The 18,718-nt window shown below is 44.4% G+C and overlaps 1 protein-coding gene across 8 annotated transcripts in view; it reads left to right on the plus strand.

The window, feature by feature from the left end:
• The window catches only part of ASCC3 (activating signal cointegrator 1 complex subunit 3), a 1,498,074-nt gene that overhangs the window by 1,442,218 nt on the left and 37,138 nt on the right, over nucleotides 1–18,718 (plus strand). For all 8 annotated transcript variants that reach the window (XM_029595357.1, XM_029595354.1, XM_029595356.1 and 5 more), the window contains one exon: nucleotides 17,610–17,761. In XM_029595357.1, coding sequence (XP_029451217.1) covers nucleotides 17,610–17,761 — 152 coding nt within the window. The remainder of the gene's footprint in view (nucleotides 1–17,609; nucleotides 17,762–18,718) is intronic.

Below are 18,718 nucleotides of genomic sequence, written 5' to 3' on the forward strand. Positions count from 1 at the left end.
TTGAGCTGATTTGAAAGAACATAGTAGCACAGTAAATGGTGGCAGATAAAAGCCAAAATGGTCAACCCAGTCTGCCCAGCAAATTGTCTAGGGTAGTACTGCTGTTCCGTGTGGGTAACCTTATGACTTCTGTTAAGGATAGTAACTGCCATTCTATATAGGTTATCCCCATGCAGAAATGTTATACCTAAAGTTAATACAAAAAAAGCAAAAGGTCTCCTAGGCCACAAAATTAAAAAAAAAATCTGCAAAAAGAGCAACCATAAATAAGTGCTGGTTGTGTGTAAAAAAAAAAAAAAGAAAAGAAATTTTAAATATTTTAAACAAGTGAAAAAGGTGCCTGCATATAGCTACCCACGACCCTATCCTTAACAGCACGGTTGTACACAGGAGAACCAATGTTTTGTAACAATTATAAACATAGAAACGTGATGACAGAAAAGGACCATATGGACAATCTAGTCTGCCCATCCATTCAAGTAATTCAGCTTTCTCACAGGACAAGCAGGATGGTAGTCCTCACATATAGGTGACATCATCAGGATGGAGCCCAATCACGGAACACTTTTGTCAAAGTTTCCAGAACTTTGACTGGCACCTACTGGGCATGCCCAGCATAGCACTAACCTTGCAGCCAGCAGGGGTCCCCCTTCAGTCTTCATTTTTCTGCGCAGCAGTAGCCACGCGGGTTAAGGAGCTCTTCAGAGATTCCTGACAGGAATTGTTTCCTCACGGAACTTCCTCAAAAAATTCTAAAAGATTTTACCCCACAGGGGTCCCCTTATTGATATCTTTGCTCCCCGGTCTAACGGGAAGTTTTTTACCTGCTTGCGGTCGATTCCCATTGAGTTTTTCTCTTGCAGCCTACCAGCCATAGACTGCACCGTGGCTAAATTTTGTCAAGGTCTTGGTGTCAGGTTTCCGTCGGTTCCCTGACTGCACTCGAACGATGTCTATCACTGACCCTCACACACGGTCTGTGTGATGTGTTTGGGGTCTGACCATGATGTCCTTACTTGCACCAAATGTGCCCAAATGACACCAAAGGGTCGCAAGGCTAGGCTGGAGAAGATGGGACCTCTTTCGGCCAAAACTCCCGACGCCATCGATAGCTTCGACATCGTCTGAACCAGTACCGTCTACCTCGTGCCAGCACTGGGAAACCACTGCTGCCCGACCAGCTTTGACGACTCCGCGGGTGTCAACCCCCTCTGTTCTGCCTCAGGAGAAAGACCGAGGGGAACATTGACACCACCACCTTAAAGCTCAGGCCACCGAGACAGGCAAGCCCTCGGCATCGACGTCGTCTGAGCCACCGACAAAGAAGTCCCGAACAGAAAAGGCCCCATCCTCTTCTGTCTCTGGGTCACTGAGGCCTCTGCAATTCCAGGACCAACTTCATGCCCTAACTCAAAAGGCTCTAGATGCTGCCAAACATGAAGGACTTCGGCATACGACATCTTCGACACCGCCTCTAGAGTTTCGGTGGCAGGAATTAGTGTGAGGAGATGGGCCTGGCTAAAGACTTCAGACCTCAGACCAGAAGTACAGGACAGGTTAGCTGACTTGTCCTGTGCTGGGGATAATCTTTTCAGAGAAAAGATTCAAGAAACAGTGGCATAGCTCAAGGACCACCAAGGGATTCCGCGCCTGCTCTCCTTACTGCCCTCTGATCTCTCTTCCTCTTCCAAACGTTCTTTTAGAAGAGACTCCAAGGGACAATTTTACCGGCAAAGGAAATTCTATCCCCTGGCATCCAGGGCTCGAGCTTCTAAGCCTTACCAAAAAGGCCAATCCAAGCAGCCTCGAGTACAGAAGTCACAGCCAGCCTCCCAGCCAGGTCCAGCGTCTGGTTTTTGACTCCTTCCTAGAGAGCAGTACCCAGCCTCCACTTCCAAATATTCCCGTCGGCGGCCGGTTGTGTCACTTCTCCAATCCATGGCACACTATCACCACAGATCAGTGGGTACTAGCTGTAATAACCCAAGGTTACCACCTCAGCTTTCTCTCGGTTCCACCGGACTCCCCACCTCGCCTGACGTGGGGAACATCCAACCACTCACTGCTCCTGGAGCAGGAGGTCTCCCTCCTCCTCCAGTCCTGAGCAATAGAACCGGTGCCCCTCTCCCAACAGGGACAGGAGTTCTATTCCCGGTATTTCCTGATATCAAAAAAGTCAGGCAGTGTTCGTCCAATACTGGACCTTCGCAACTTAAACAAATACCTACAAAGAGAAAAGTTCAAGATGATGACCTTGGGTTCTCTTCTTCCCCTTCTCCAAAGGGAAGACTGGCTCTGCTCTCTAGACCTCCAGGACGCACACATTTCCATTACTCCGTCACATCGCAGATTCCTGCGGTTCCTAGTAGGCCCAAAACACTTCCAATATCGAGTGTTACCATTCGGCCTAGCATCTGCCCCACGAGTCTTTACCAAGTACCTCGTAGTGGTAGCTGCCTTTCTCAAGAGTCAGTGTCCACGTCTACCCCTATCTCGACGATTGGTTGATCAGGGCCCCTACTCAGCAAGCTGCACTGACGTCTCTACGTCTCACGTGCCATACCCTGTTCTCCCTAGGGTTTCTCATAAATTATCCAAAATCCAGGCTAGTTCCCTCTCAAACCCTATCATTCATAGGGGCCGACTTGGACACTTTAAAAGCGAAAGCCTTCCTACCTCAGGATCGAGCTTTGACTCTCACCTCTCTGGCCCATCGACTGCAGTCTCGACAACACTCAACTGGACGTTGCTTTCTGATCTTACTGGGTCATATGGCCTCCTCGATGCATGTCATTCCCATGGCCCGCCTGGCCATGAGAGTAATGCAGTGGACTCTAAAATTGCAGTGGATTCAGTCTTCTCAGTCAATGTCCACCATTGTCCACATCACCAGCCAGCTCCGCTTATCGCTGGCATGGTAGATAAACCAATCCAATATGCTTCAAGGCTTTTTATTTCGGCCTCCAGAACCTCAAATAACTTTGACAACAGATGCCTCCAACCTCGGCTGAGGTGCACATGTTGCAAACCTGCAAACTCAGGGCATTTGGTCTCCAGAGGAAGCCAAACACCAAATCAATTTCCTGGAGCTTTGTGCAATCAGATATGCTCTCAGGGCTTTTCAGGATCACCTTTCCAACCAGGTCATCCTGATTCAAACAGACAACCAGGTGGCCATGTGGTACATCAACAAGCAAGGGGGAACGGGCTCCTATATCCTGTGTCAGGAAGCTGCACAGATATGGGCGGAAGCCCTTTCGCACTCGATGTACCTCAGGGAGACCTACTTGCTGGGAGTGGACAATGTGTTGGCAGACAAGCTGAGTCACACTTTTTAACCGTACAAGTGGTCCCTCAACCTCACTGTAGCGGACTCAATATTCCAACGTTGGGGTTACCCTCACATAAACCTCTTTGCGTCAATTCACAACCGCAAAGTAGGGAACTTCTTCTCTCTCATTCACAGCCAACATCGTCAACCAAGAGACGCTTTCTCCCTCTCGTGGGCCAGCAGTCTCCTTTATGCTTACCCTCCACTTCCACTCATATCGAAGACTCTCGTGAAGTTGCGAAGGGACAAGGGCTTGATGATTCTCATAGCCCCTCATTGGCCATGCCAGGTATGGTTTCCAATTCTCCATGACCTATCAGTACACCGGCACATTCCTCTGGGGCAGGACCCGCTTCTGATCACTCAGAACAACGGGTGCCTTCATCACCCCAACCTCCAGGCCCTCTCCCTGACTGCCTGGATGTTGAAAGGTTAATCCTTCAACCTCTTAACCTTTCCGGGCCGGTTTCCCGTGTCCTAGTAGCTTCACGAAAGCCTTCCACAAGGCAGTCTTATCGTTACAAGTGGAACAGGTTTACGGTATGGTGTACTTCCATGTCCATCGATCCCTTCACTTGTTCCACACCGAAGTTTTTGGACTATCTCTGGCATATGTCAGAGTCAGATCTCCAAACTTCTTCTATAAGGGTACATGTCAGTGCAGTAGCCGCCTTCCATAAAGGTGTCAGGGATGTACCTATTTCAGTACAACCCCTTGTAACACGCTTTTTGAAGGGCTTGCTCCACCTTAAACCTCCACTGCGCCCTCCTGGGACCTCAACATGGTTTTGTGGTGGCTCTTGAAACCGCCGTTTGAGCCTCTCCAATCCTGTGATCTCCACTGTCTCACTTGGAAAGTGATTTTTCTTTTGGCAATCACATCTGCTCACAGAGTTAGTGAGTTACAGGCCTTAGTCACCTACCCGCCTTACACTAAACTTCTGCATGACAGGGTAGTATTCTGCACTCACCCTAAATTTTTGCCTAAGGTAGTATCGGAGTTTCATATCAATAAATCCATTATACTACCCACCTTCTTTCCCAGGCCCCACTCAAACCCAGGAGAACGGGCTCTGCCTACAGGAAATGCACTCAATTGTTTGTTTCCTTCGATCCTATCAAATTGGGCAAACCTGTGGGTAAGCAGACTCTCTCTTCCTGGTTAGCGGATTGTATTTCCTTTTGTTACCAACAGGCAGGCATTCCGCTGCAAGATCGTGTTAAAGCACACTCTGTCAGGGCCATGGCAACATCAGTAGCGCACCTACGCTCGGTGCCGCTTGCTGACATCTGTCTGTAAGGCTGCTACCTGGAGCTCTCTCCATACCTTCGCAGCCCATTATTGTTTAGACAAGGTTGGCAGACAAGATTCCATCTTCGGCCAGTCTGTGCTATGCAACTTATTTGCGAACTGAGGTACCAACATCCTTCCGCCAAACCGGTAGGGTTCAGGATGCCCTCTACCAAATTCCACCCCAGTTCTTGTGCCTGTTGCATGTCTTTGGGTACATTTGGTACATTGCTCAGGCATCCTCAGCTCGGTACTCACCCATATGTGAGGACTACCATCCTGCTTGTCCTGTGAGAAAGCAGAGTTGCTTACCTGTAACAGGTGTTCTCACAGGATAGCAGGATGTTAGTCCTCACGAAATCCGCCCGCCACCCCACAGAGTTCGGTTTGCTTACGATTTATTATTTTATTTTTCACATGTACTTTTTACTATAAGACGAGACTGAAGGGGGACTCCTGCTGGCTGCAGGGTTGGTGCTATGCTGGGCATGCCCAGTGGGTGCCAGTCAAAGTTCTGGAAACTTTGTCAAAAGTGTTCCGTGTTTGGGCTCCTTCCTGATGATGTCACCCATATGTGAGGACTAACATCCTGCTGTCCTGTGAGAACACCTGTTACAGGTAAGCAACTCTTCTTTACAATCCCTACCACTCCCTCAGAGATCCCTTGTGTTTATCCCATGCTTTCTTGAATTCTGATGCTGTCCTTGTCTCCATAACCTTCACAAGGAGGCTGCTTTGTTCATTTCTACTCTTTCTGTAAAGAAATGTATCCTTAGATAATTCCTGAATCTACCCCTTTCACTCTTATCCCATGACTCCTCATTCTAGAGCTTCCTTTTTATTTATTTTATTTATAAATTTATAATCCACCTATCAACAATACTAGGCAGCTTACAAGTAAACATATACAATAAAACCACATGCCAGCAATATTAGAAGCTTCATACATATACATATACATATATAAATTAAAAATTAGAAAAGTAAAAGCAAGTGTTTCTTTTGTCAATTAGATGGAATTTCTAGACTAGATCAAAGCGCACAGATGTCTTGACGTAGTGTACATGAATTTATAAGTAATATTTTCCTGCACATTTATTAGTAACTCATGAGAATAAAGGATTGCTATGTTATCCTGTAATATGCTAATTCTAAATTAAGTGCACAACAGAAAAAGATATATATACTGTGGGGCGGATTTTAAAAGGCCTGCATGCCTAAATCCTTCCGGATTTAGGCGCGCAGGGCCCTCACAAGCCAGTGCGCCTATTTTGCATAGGCCGCCGGCGTGCGCAGAGCCCCGGGACGTGCATAAGTCCCGGGTTTTTTTTAAAAGGGGCGGGAGGGGGCGTGTCGGGGGCGTGGCAGAATGACGAGGCGTTTCGGGGGCGTGATGCTGCGTTTTGGGGCGGCGACGTGGGCGTGGTTTCGGCCCGGGGGCGTTCCGGGGGCGTAGCCACGGCCTCCGGACCAGCCCCCGGGACTGGAACACGGAGCGGGGCAGCCGGCCGGCGCGCGCAGATTTACGTCTGCTTTTCGGAGGCGTAAATCGTGGAATAACCCACCCCCCCCATTAGATAGGGCCGGGGGGGGTGGGTTAGGTGGGGGAGGGCGAAGGAAAGTTCCCTCCGAAGCTGTTCCGAAATCAGAGCGGCCTCGGAGAGAACAGGCAGCGCGCGCTAGGCTCAGCGCGTATCTTATAAAATCCAGCGTACTTTTGTTTGCGTCTGGTGCGCAAACAAAAGTACGCGATCGCGCAATTTTTTAAAATCTACCCTTATATGTTCAAGATATTTGGGGCTGCTGCTGTCCTGTTCTGATCACAGCCTGCCCGAGGCTTTGGCAAAGAATTGTAACTCTTGGTAAGCATCTCTTTGTCATTTCTTTTTGTTATCAACCAACTTGATCCAAATTAATTTGATTTAAGCAGATTTAGTCTGAATTTATCTGAATTGATCTGACCTTATTAATTGAATTTAATTGTATACTTTTCTATGTGGTTCTGATTGCATAATAATTAACTGAGCTCAATAAATGCATTAACTCTTAGGAGCTCTAATGTGTTAATTTATGTGACATGATGTTTCTAATGCCAGGAGAGTAACTTTTAACAAGTAATCCGTTAATGACGATTCTCCCCTTAGAGATCTATCGGAACAAGGACCAAGACAATAGTGACCCAAGGGTCCTCTTCCTATGAAAAATCTCAGGCTAACTCCCCTATCCCCACCTTCCCACTGCACCCAAAACTCCCAAAGCCAGTGGAAGCATGGTGGATTCATACCACTTCCAGCAACATCCAGCAATGCTCTGTTAGAACCTTACCTGTCAGGTAAAATATTTCTCCCAAGACAAGCAGGATGGTAGTCCTCACATATGGTTGACATCATCAGGTGGAGCCTTGTTATGGAACACTTTTGTCAAAGTTTCTAGAAACTTTAGCACACTGAGCATGCCCAGCATGCCATGATCCCTGCGTCCACAGGGGTCTCCCTTCATTCTCTTTTTTTCCGCACTGCAGTTTGCCTTGCATTTAGGAGCTCTGTGAGATTTTTCTCACAACTTTTCCTCTCGGAAACACTTGAAGTTTTACTTCACAAATAATTTCCCTACATGGGTCTCCCTTCGCGTTCATTTCATCAACGCTCGGTGAGTACTATGCCCTGTTCTCCGATCGATTCCTGTCACCTCACTATCGGTTCCCCCGGGTTACCAACCGAATTGCAGCCCTCTTTTCTCCTTATGTCTATCACCCTCGGTCCATCCCACGATGCCCGCGAGTGTCCTTGCTATGATCTTCCACCAGGTTCATTGGGGCTAGAGGGATTGGAACGTCCATGGTTCCCGTTGCGGTCGCCGTCTATGCCGTCCATGCCTCTGTCGATGCCCCCCTCGATGCCGTCAAAGCCCCCATCGGTGCCCTCGTCGATGTCCTCAACTAAAGAAAACACTCCATACTTCAGGTTCTCAACTAGAGCCCCATGTAATCCTTGGGTGAGAAACAATGCCAGGAGCAGTAGAGGCACGGAGACCATCCGTCACCAATACCATCCAGAACAGCGAGGACATCTTCCTCGGTGCTGGAGAATGACGGGCTGAGCACCGTGGGAATCATTGTCACCGGCACGGTGACTGTCCATCACTGACGCCATCCATGACATCGGTGGCATCTTCCTCGGTGCTAGAGAATAACTGGGCCGAGCACAGAGGGAAACATCGTTACTGCCACTGTAACAGTCCGTCGCCGATACCATTCTAGACATCTGTGGCAGCTTCCTCGGTGCTGGAGAATGACCGGGCCAAGCACCAAGGGGAAACATTGTCACTGCCATGGTAACCGACTATCACCGGTGCCATTCTGGACATCGGTGGCAGTTTCCTCGGTGCTGGAGAATGACCGGGCCGAGCACAGAGGGAAACATCATCGCCAGCACTAATGTGGTTCCGCGTTCGGTGCCGGCACTGATACCGCACAGGCATCAATATCCATTGAGCCAGTTGCAAAGCGGGCCCGGGTGCAAGAGTCTCCATGCTCCTCTGCACCCGAGGCACCAAGGCGTTCCCCCACCGACACCGGTGCCATATACTGAGCCACCACAGATTGATTATGAATTGCCAGTAACACCTAGCCTGTCTCCCCCTATAGCTGCGCTACCTATGCCAGCTTCCAGGGAGGAGCTGGACGTCCTCATCCGTCAGGCTGTTCTCAATGCCTTCTGGAATCTACTAACACCGGAGCCATCGATATTCGCACCCCTGTGGCACTGCCTCGTTGTGGCACCTACCAACGACAGCCCAATCCATTGACGCCGACTCATCCTTCTGAGCCTCCACAGACCCCTATACCTATCCCAGGATCCTCAAAGGGCGATGGGCATTCTAATCCTGCTTCGGCACCAATCCCATCGAGACCTAAGTAAAGGACATGTCTGAAACCATCCTTTTCGACCTGGTCACTAAAAAGGGCCAGAAGTTTTCGGGAGGGTCTAGGACGTAACATCTTCCAAGAACCATATTGGTGTCACATATTGCTATTTACCAGCTATGTTTGACACCACACCAAGGGAACCTCTCTGCCATCCACATGAAATTCGAGCAGCATGTGATTGCTTCGAAACGTCCTCCCGTTGCAAGCAACAGGACTCTGTAATAGATGGTCACCTGGCTTATGGCCCATGATTTACAGCCCGAAGTCCAAGATAAACTAGCTGATCTGCCTTGCACCGCAGATGATCTCTTTATGCACAAGGTCCAGCAAGCAGTGGCTCAATTGCAAGACCACCGTGAAACCCTGCGACAGCTCTCTACGTTTCTTGCATAGCTCCCGCGTGAGACCAACTGATATCCAGATCACACCAGCTCCGCCAGTCGGGCAGGCTCCTGGATTTTTCAACCTTGCCAGAGAACAGAACGGTCCATCCCACTGAGGACCAGGGCTCGGGATACTGTTCTCTGGACGCAACAAGGCAGAGGATTTTAATCCTACTATTTCCTACTTTCAAAGAAAACAGGTGACCTTTTTACATGACATCTTTACCAGGGCACCTTACAGTAATACTAGAACAATGTAGGACAGTGTATAAAGTCACACTGTTAATGAGCAACTTTCAAGTTTGTTAGCCACCTAGAACTGGAGATAGGCCGGTCACAAATATGTTACATAAATAAAACCATAATGCTTCAAGGTCAGGATTGACCAAGTGATTTAAATAGGTTTTACATTTAGATCTGAAAAAAGAAAGAGAAGCAACATCCTGGAGCAGATTAGAATGGACTATGTTAAGAGAATTAATTTCTGATGCAAATACATTTCCTTTTTCAAACTATTTAGCTTTTTAAACTATTTTAATTGTGACTTGGTCAGAGGTTTGGTGCTTATGATTGCCACATTGATAAGTTCATGCTCAGCAATTTGGAGCACAACACAAATCAAGCAAGAGATATTCTCCCAAAAGAACTGACAGAGCGCATTCTACATCTCTTCAGTTTTAATAAATGTTTTAAAGCGCATTGCTCGACACAAGTTTTAACAGACAGACTAGGCATTTTTCTGCCACCCTTTCCATGTTACTCTGTAAATTACTTCTCAGTATTTGTGAGGTCATTTGTCCCCTGGTCCTAATGTTATTTGAAAGAGTTTGCCATTCCACTCATGATTTTATTAACTTCTATCATGTCGCCTTTCAATTGAAGAGCCCTAACTTATTTACCTTTATTCGTAAGGGATCCTATTAACCATTTTGTTGTCTTTTTCTGTACCTTTTTCAATTCCACTATATCTTTTTGGGATTGGATACCCAAAACTTCACACAATACTCAAAGTGCAGCTGCACCATAGATCTGTACAGAGGCATTATGAAATTCTCTGTTTGGTTCTCTATTCCTTGCCAAACAATTCCTAGCATTCTGTTTGCTTTTTAGGACTTGTATATACCTGTGGTCAGTACTTTGTGGAAAGTTGTTCACAGTTTTTCAAAGATACTAGAGGCAAGACAATAGGCCCAAATGAAATGTCATCACTATAAGAAAATGATAGGGCAGACCTCTTGGGATAGAGGAGGGAAAAACAGGACTGCAGAAAAGCGAGCTGAAAGGGATGCCCGATAGAAATGCCTTTCTGTGTCTATTTTTTGAGAGAGGTTTTAGTTGCTGTAGATCCAGATTTAAGCCCCTATTTACTAAGAGCTCCATATTCAAAGGAATTTGTCATGGTAACTTCTGGGTATCTGGACAAAGCCTGTGGTATATACTTTCCACCTCTCCAACTGGATAGAGTTGCTTACCTGTAACAGGTGTTCTCTCAGGACAGCAGGATGTAGTCCTCACATATGTGTGACGTCATCAGGCGGAGCCCTATTACGGATCACTTTTGTCAAAGTTTCAAGAAACTTTGTCTGGCACACTGAGCACGCCCAGCATGCCATGATCCCTGTGTCCACAGGGGTCTCCCTTCAGTATCGTTTGTAACAAAAAGCACGAGTGAAAAATAAAATAATAAAACTTAAGCGGACCCAACTCTGCGGGGTGGTGGGTGGGTTTCGTGAGGACTACATCCTGCTGTCCTGGGAGAACACCTGTTACAGGTAACCACTCTGCTTTCTCCCAGGACAAGCAGGATGGTAGTCCTCACATATGGGTGATTAGCAAGCTACAGGCTGACTCATATTACAACAGGCCAATAGCAGACAACTCGTGCAGCAGGCACAATAATTGGGGTGCTATTGGCAATGAATATGCAGCCTGAAATCACAGCAGGTGGTTGTGGAAGGAGTTGGGGATTATACTGGAACAAAGTTTTCCAAGACAGATTGGCCAAAGGCAGAGTCTTGACGGACTTCCTTATCAAAGCAGTAGAGGGCTGCGAATGTGTGAAGAGAGCTCCATGTCACAGCCTAACAGCTGTTGGCAATTGGTACTGAATGATAGTGTGCTACCAATGTTGCCATGGCCCTTACAAAATGTGCCTGCACTCACCCCTGGAGAGGAAGGCCTTTTTCTCATAGCAGAATTCGATACAGTCTGCTAGCTAGTTAGAGAGAGTTTGTTTGCCCACTGGAGCTTGCAGCTTGTCTTTGTCAAAGAAGCAAAGAGTTGGGTGGATTTCCTATGGAATGCAGTGTGGTCTAGATAGAATGCAAGTGCATGCTTACAGTCCAGTGTGTGCAACACCCTCTCGCCCTGGTAAGGGTGAGGCCTTTGGAAAGAGTAGGCAGACTATAGACTGAGTAAGGTGAGAGGCTGTGTCCACCTTAAGAAGAAATTTAGGGTGAGTACGGAGGACCAGTCGGTCATGGAGGAACCTAGTGTCGGGTGAGTATGCAACAAGGGCTTGTAACTCACTGACCCTTTTAGCAGAGGTGAATGCTACAAGGAAATAATTTTCCCATGTTAGAATTTTAATGTTATAGGAATGCAAAGACTCGAACGCGGAACGTATGACCCTTGTAAGCACTACATTTAGGCCCCATTCCATAACCAGTGATCATAGAGGAGGCTTAATTTGTAGAAAACCCATGATTAGCTGACTCATAAGGGGTTGAGCCGTTAACTGGGCATCCCCTACTCCCTAGTGGTACGCTGAGATGGAACTGAGGTGTACCCATGCGGAGGATGTCTGGGGACCACAATCCGAAAGGTATCCTAGATAGCCTAATAGAGATGAAGTGGGGCAGGAAAAAGGGGCCAATACCTTTTTGTGCACTCCATTTTGTAAATCTTGCCTATTTCGACTGGTAAGATTTACGTGTGGAAGGTTTTCGTGAAGCTACAAGTACCTGAGAATATCAGTGAGTCTGTGTTATGTGTATGGCTCGACACAGACTAGATCTTTGCTCCTGCTCCACACAAAATCTACTTTATTTACTTCCGCTTCTTTCAGAGTCAGATCTTAAGACCAACGTAGGATTCAACTGAGTATAACTGGTGCTTGCCATGTGGAAGGTAAACCCATCTCTGTACAGCCTTTATTTCTCCGTTTCATGTGGAGCTTCCTGCACTTGAAGCCTTCCAACAAGGCTCCTGCTGGGACCTCGGCATGATTTTTACCAATTTGATGAAAGCTCCCTTTGAGCCTATAGACTCCTGTTAGCTGAAGTACCTGACCTGGAAGGCCAACGTTTTGGTGATGGCCACTCTGGCACGCAGTCAGTGAGCTCCAAGCCCTAGTGACTTATCCACCATATATCAGGTTTTATCACAATAGGGTCATTCTGCATGTACATCCTAAATTCCTGCCTAAGGTAGTGCTAGATTTCCACCTAAACCAGTCAATCATTCTTCCAACATTTTTTCCCAGACTACATGTCCATAAGATAAAGAAGCACTGCACAGTTTGGACTGTATGAGAGCCTTGGCCTTATATGTAGAATGGACTGAAGCCCTTAGAAAGTCCACCCAGCTTTTTGTTTCTTTAGAAACCTGGAATTGCCATTGTGAAACACACCCTTTCTAATTAGCCGGCAAACTGCAGACCTGAATCTGGTGAGCAATGTCAGGACCCAATGAGAGAGCCATGGCAGCATCACTAGCCCACTTAAGATCAGCCTGCATGGAGGATATCTGCAAGCTGCGACGTGGAGTTCTCGCCACACATTGACATTGCACTATTGCTTGGACAGGGACTCCAGACATGACAGCAGATTTGGCCATTATACTCTGAGGAGTTTCTTTGAGGTGTAGAACCCAACTCCATTCCCCCAGGGCCTGTCATTCTGGTTCCAGGTAGCCCCCATTAAAAAAACAATCCTTAAAAATATGAAAATGGCTTGTTTCCACGAAAAATAGTTTCTGCCTATTGGTAGTTTTGCTTTTTTTTTCCCTCTTTTTTTTTCATTCATGGCAGTCTATAACTAGGTATTCCTCATGTATGAGGACTACCCTCCGGCTTCTCAGAGAAAGCAGAGTTGCTTACCTGTATCAGGTGTTTGAGGTATAAGCTAAGGTATAGACTGGACAGGGTCTTGCATTATGGTATTGCAGGCTGCACTTTGAAGTAAAACTTCCATGTTTGAAGACTGACATCCTTGGAGAACACCTATCGCAGGTAAGCAACTCTGCTTTATTGTGTCTGTTTCTTCCTTTACTGGGTTTCTTTTTTATTGACTCATTTCCTTCTAGACTTTTGAGTTTTGTATATTTTTGTGGTAGTGTTTGCATTTTTATGGATTATTTTGAAACTGTTGGATCTCTCCCATGTTGTAATATTTTGATTATTTGTGTTTTCAATTATGTTTATATAGTTGGAAGAATATTATTTTAAAAAAATAAAGTAAAAACTAAAGAAAAATCTCAGTGCTAAAAGGGAATCTTGTTGAAGTTGCTAGTTTAACTATCAGTTGAAGCTTTTATTCTTATTCGCAAATACAATTGCTTTAATATGATTTAGCAATAAAGAAACTTACTTTTCCTAACTTACTGTATCAGCATGTGACTCATGATGTTAGGTTGGAAAGAAGTTCTCTGTTCAGAATCCAGGGATGCCTTGATATTTTGTACTCAACAGAAGTGTATAAAGCAACATATAGCCCTAAACCTCACTGAGTCTGACTAACAGAGCAAAGCATTTGTAAGATTAAAAAAAAAGAGAGAGAAAGCCTGTTGGTGTGAATGAAGACATGTTCTCACTGTTTTATACGTCTTTGTGAAATGACTACTTCCAGTTACTCATCAATAAGCTGTGGTGCATTATTGTTTGTGAGTCTGTAGTTTCTTTCTGTTTCTTTGCTTTATGAAATAGCAAACTCATTACAAATTTATTTGAATGGCTTATTCTTTCACAGATGAAAAAAGCACCATGCCATTAATTAATTTCAGCACTGTGCGAGCAGAGCAGCAGGGAAAAAAATTGGGTCAGGATTAGCTGCTGTGTTGAGAGGCCATGGTCATTCTGAGAAAAAGTAGGACTCCCAGAATTTTCAATGGATGGCTCCTTGCAAACATTTCTGTGTGGCTAAACAAAGACTCCAGCCATGTTGCTATGCAGCTCGTGCCTTTTCTTGATGAGATCTGAGGCTTATCAGCTTCCCTCTTTGGCGACATCTGCAGTGAGGGAGGCAGAGCAGCTTGGGAGTTGGAATGAAGAGATGGGGGACAACACTGAAGTAGCATTTACAAAAGGTACTGCAGCAGATGGACAATCACCCTGGTCTCCGATCTTTCGGAAAAAAAAAAGATTGAAAAAGAAAATCCCTTGTACATTTGTTGGCACGCGTATGCTGTGTTACTGGAGTGGGCCCCAAAATTGCAAAGAGCCTCTGGTAATTAGTACAACATTGTTCATAGCAATGTAAGCTGTTGCTACCAGCAGCCTGAACAAAAGAGCCAAAACCAGCAGCATAAACGAGAAGTCTAGCTCATGTATCCAACCATGACTGCAACCATCCTCTGTGTCTGTAAATTCGGCATTCCTCCTGAGTCTGTGTAATTCAATTGAAACAGCTCTGCGTGTGTAAACAGCTTCTTTGTTGAAAGAAGAATTTTTTCTGTTTAGTTTGGCTTAAGTAACTGCAGCCTTTTGTTTGTCAGCAAAACATTTGATTGAATGTACTGATCTGATCAATAGCGGCATCGTCACATTATTCCAGAAGTGAACTGTAAAGGGAGAGAAGTATTATAAGCAGTTCTGAAGGTCTGTGCCTATTAAATTGCAACATGGCAGCTGTCACAGTCAGCTTGTGTACCTATTGCAGTATTTTTAGCTCGCTCTTATGCATTTATTCTCCATCTACAGCCTTCATAATGAAGAGGAAATCTATACTCACAAAACTTTGGCACTTGAGCATCTAATATGTTAAATATTAACCTCCATTTGCATGGTGCAATATTTGTCTGTATTATTGGTGTGTATACCAGGAGTGGGCAATTCTGGTCCTCGTAGGCCACAAACTGATTGGTATTTTAGGAAAATCCTACTGAATATGTATAAAAGAGATCTGCATACAATGGAGGCAGTGTGCATTCTGAAAACTTGACTGATTTGCAGCCCCCCCCCAAGGACCAGAGTTGCACACCCCTCGTAGGGACAGTGGAACATTCCTGTAGTAAAGTCCCACGTTTCATAAGGAAAGGTCAATGTATCAGGCTTTGACAAGATTTTTCCCTCTTACATATTTCAAAATGCTTTCTTTCTTTTAGCAAATTGAAAGCTGCCTGAGCCAACCCAATATGTAGGCATCAAATGATGACCCATTCTCCTTTTCTGATTTTTGCCTATAGTGGAAGGGATGCAAGTAAAAGAACAGAAGGAAGTGGTTTACAATATACAATATCACAAAGTCCTAGAACTGTTTTAAGCCAAACATTAATACAATTTTTAAAGTTAATGAGTGACTTTTTAAAAAATGCAAGTGAAAGCAATGTATGTTCCTGTATAGGCCAACAGAAATGTTGAGCTATCTTATATAATCACAACACACTTGAAAAAACACTTGCATGTCCAAATTGTAATTTGAAAGTGATTCTCAAAAAGTGTGAAAAATATGAACTTTTGCTTGTTAGGCTTCAAAAATTGTTGCTAAGTCACCAATATTCAGGTCTAAAATCCATCGTTCTATTGCCCTGCAGTTTACAAGACACAGACTTTTGATGCCATTTTTTTCACACTTTTTTTGAGAATCCCTTTCAAATCATAGTTTAGGCATGCAAGTATTTTTGCAAGTGTCATGATTATATGACAGCCCAATTTTTCGGTGACATTCTATGGACTTTGTGATAATATATATGTATGTCATCTCACAAAGTATGATTCTTTTTATGTGTTGAAAAGACTCCTTTACTTAACTAAAGCCTGCATTGGGTGAAGCATACATGCCAGCCAAGTAAATTGCTTGGCAATTCTAGCTTCTAAAATAATGTGAATTTCCATGCAAATCCATGCCCTGTCAGCTATTGCAAACCCATGGGTAGCCCCTTTGGAAATCCTGGGGCTGCCATGGATTTCCTGCAGCCCTATTGAAGATTCATGTTTCTCCCATAGTAGTCTGTAGTTAGCTCTGTACTTGCTCGGTTCGCCTGTATGAACTTTCCACTTTCTGTTTTCCCTTCTGATCTCTGCCTCAGTCCCCCATTCTTCAGTCTTCATGTAACTTGTGTTAATTACCTAACATTTTCATTTCATGATGATTCTTACTAAAATCTCCCATGCTTATCTCTACAACCAATAGAAAATGAGCCCTTTTCTAGAAATCCCTGTCACTGAGCATTAGTTCAGGCTTATTTCAGCACTGGTTAAAAAATCAGCTTCTATAGTTGTTTTTTTCCACTATCTTCTCTCTGTATCAGACACATTGCAGCCCGTAACACCTACAGAGTTCTTTCTCCTTCCTCCACAATATCTATTGACTTCTTCTCTGGCATTATATTAGATCCCATTAAGACTGCAATGTTGCTGTTCCATTGCACTCCTGCCATTGCTCCTCCATGTGCATCCCCTCTTTCCCACCTGGCATATCTTTTACTTCATCTTTTCTCTTGGAACCTAACCACTTTGTTGTCAGTCACTATTTTCTTTTATAATAGAAACTATTATGGTTTCTATTTTTCTGTTTTTAATCAGCTTTTCATTCAAATCTATTTCACCCTCTCATTGCATCTGTTTGTAAAGCTCTTCAAAATGCTTTTTTGTCCTTAGTACTGAGGCCAGCAGTATTTCTAAACCAGCTTTCTGCCCTAGATTTAAAAATCTCTGTTGTGTGTAGTGTAATATTTCAGAACTGTACAGTTAGTAGTTCTGATCATTGTCAATTCATAGGTTTGCAAAAGTTAATATTTTTTATAATCTTTTCACCCAATCACAATTCACCTAATCTTCCCAATAGCAACCATATTAACCAGAATGATTAATTGCAAGGGAAAAGTATTAATTCTTTCCATATATTATGATTATTAAAAATGTATTGTCCACATGTTCCACAGTTCACAGCGGATAACTTTAATTAGAGATGTTTAGTGGAGGGATGTTTAACTTACTAAATACCAGGTGCAAGTTATCCAGTGGTCTGTAACCAAGATAACTTGTCTGCTCGCCAATTAACTGAATACTGGACCCACAGTGATCAATCCAGTGGTGTTCTCTCTGAGGTAAATGGAATAAATGCCCAAAAGTATAAGTCTCCCTGTCAAATACAAATACAACTTTATTTTAGTGTCATTGTCTGCTATTGCCGTTGCATGGTTACACAGTTTTTAGACTGATGGCAAATTTGTGTGTTGTATTCAGCCTTTTTATGGATGTTCCAGAAAGTTAAGTGATAGTGCAGTGAGTATTATTAGTTCATTTCCTTTGTCTTTGAATACCCTTTTCTCCAGTCAGTACAAATAGTTATGTCATGATAATGCTTACTGCCTCAGGTACTGGTGTTCAAATAATGAGTGCTTAGAACACAATAAACCTTTCTCTTCAGTCTGAAGAATAAGTTACACTGCAGTGTTAGAGCGCAGGACCAATATATGTACCGTTCTGATGCGATCATTCTTGTTGTGCTTGTACAGGCTATGCTGGATGTTGCAGCAAACCAGGGATGGTTAGTGACTGCTTTAAACATAACCACCTTAGTACAGATGATTATCCAAGGCCGATGGATTCATGACTCCTCCCTGCTTTCGTTGCCCTGCATTGAGCAGCACCATCTTTACCTGTTCAGGTAGGTTTAAATCTAGTGTTTCTGGTTCTCAGACCCATTTCTTTCTTCACAATTTTATATTCTCAGAGGGCTTAGTTCACCCAAATTATTTCTGGTCTCTCACCTAAGATATGACTTGACTGCCCAACCGACCGCCCACCTGACCCTCGCCCTTTCTTTTTCTCTCCCTACCTAATTGACCCTCACCCTCGCTATCCTCTCCCCCCTCCTCCCAACCTCTTTAGGTCTTCTCCTCATCTTCCCCCCCCATCGTTCACTTCACCCTACTGATTTTCCTGATTGCTTTATATAACGTTATTGTTAAAACTAACATGTACATTTGTATATATATCTCGTATTATCATCCCCTGCCCTATAAACCGCTACCTGTTAATGTTATTATTGTAAAGCTTGTTCTAAGTTATGATTATTATTATTATTATTATTATTGTAAAGCTTGTTGCTAAGTTATGTTACATTGTGAACCGAGGTGATGTTTTGCAAACGTGCCTCGGTATATAAGAAACCCTTAAATAAATAAATAAATAAATAAATAAATAAATGGCAAATAGTAGAATAAACACAAATAGCACCTGTTGTAAAAGCAGACATGTGGAAGGTGTTTGGCAAAAAAATAAATAAATGTGACACCTGAAAAATAATTTTGAAAATATGGAGGAGGAGCAGCCATTATGCACATACCCAGAAACACCCATTAACATATGTACCTTTTATTTACTTCCAGCAGCCCGCAAATCTAAATCTATTTGCCCCTATTTGTGACTGCCTTACATTTAGGCTTCAACGTTACCACAGTCAAGCAAGTCTCGTTATTTCCTATAGGTGCAAGTTTGACCATTTTAAAACTTTTATATGCTTGTGTTGAAATAGGGACCCGGGACCCCTAGGCGTTCCCCACCAATACCGGTGCCGGGCACCGAGTCTCCACGGGCCCCCGTGGAAGCTCCGGTGATGCTT

This window comes from Rhinatrema bivittatum, chromosome 3, assembly GCF_901001135.1.
Source record: "Rhinatrema bivittatum chromosome 3, aRhiBiv1.1, whole genome shotgun sequence".
In the NCBI taxonomy this organism is placed as follows: Eukaryota; Metazoa; Chordata; class Amphibia; order Gymnophiona; family Rhinatrematidae; genus Rhinatrema; species Rhinatrema bivittatum.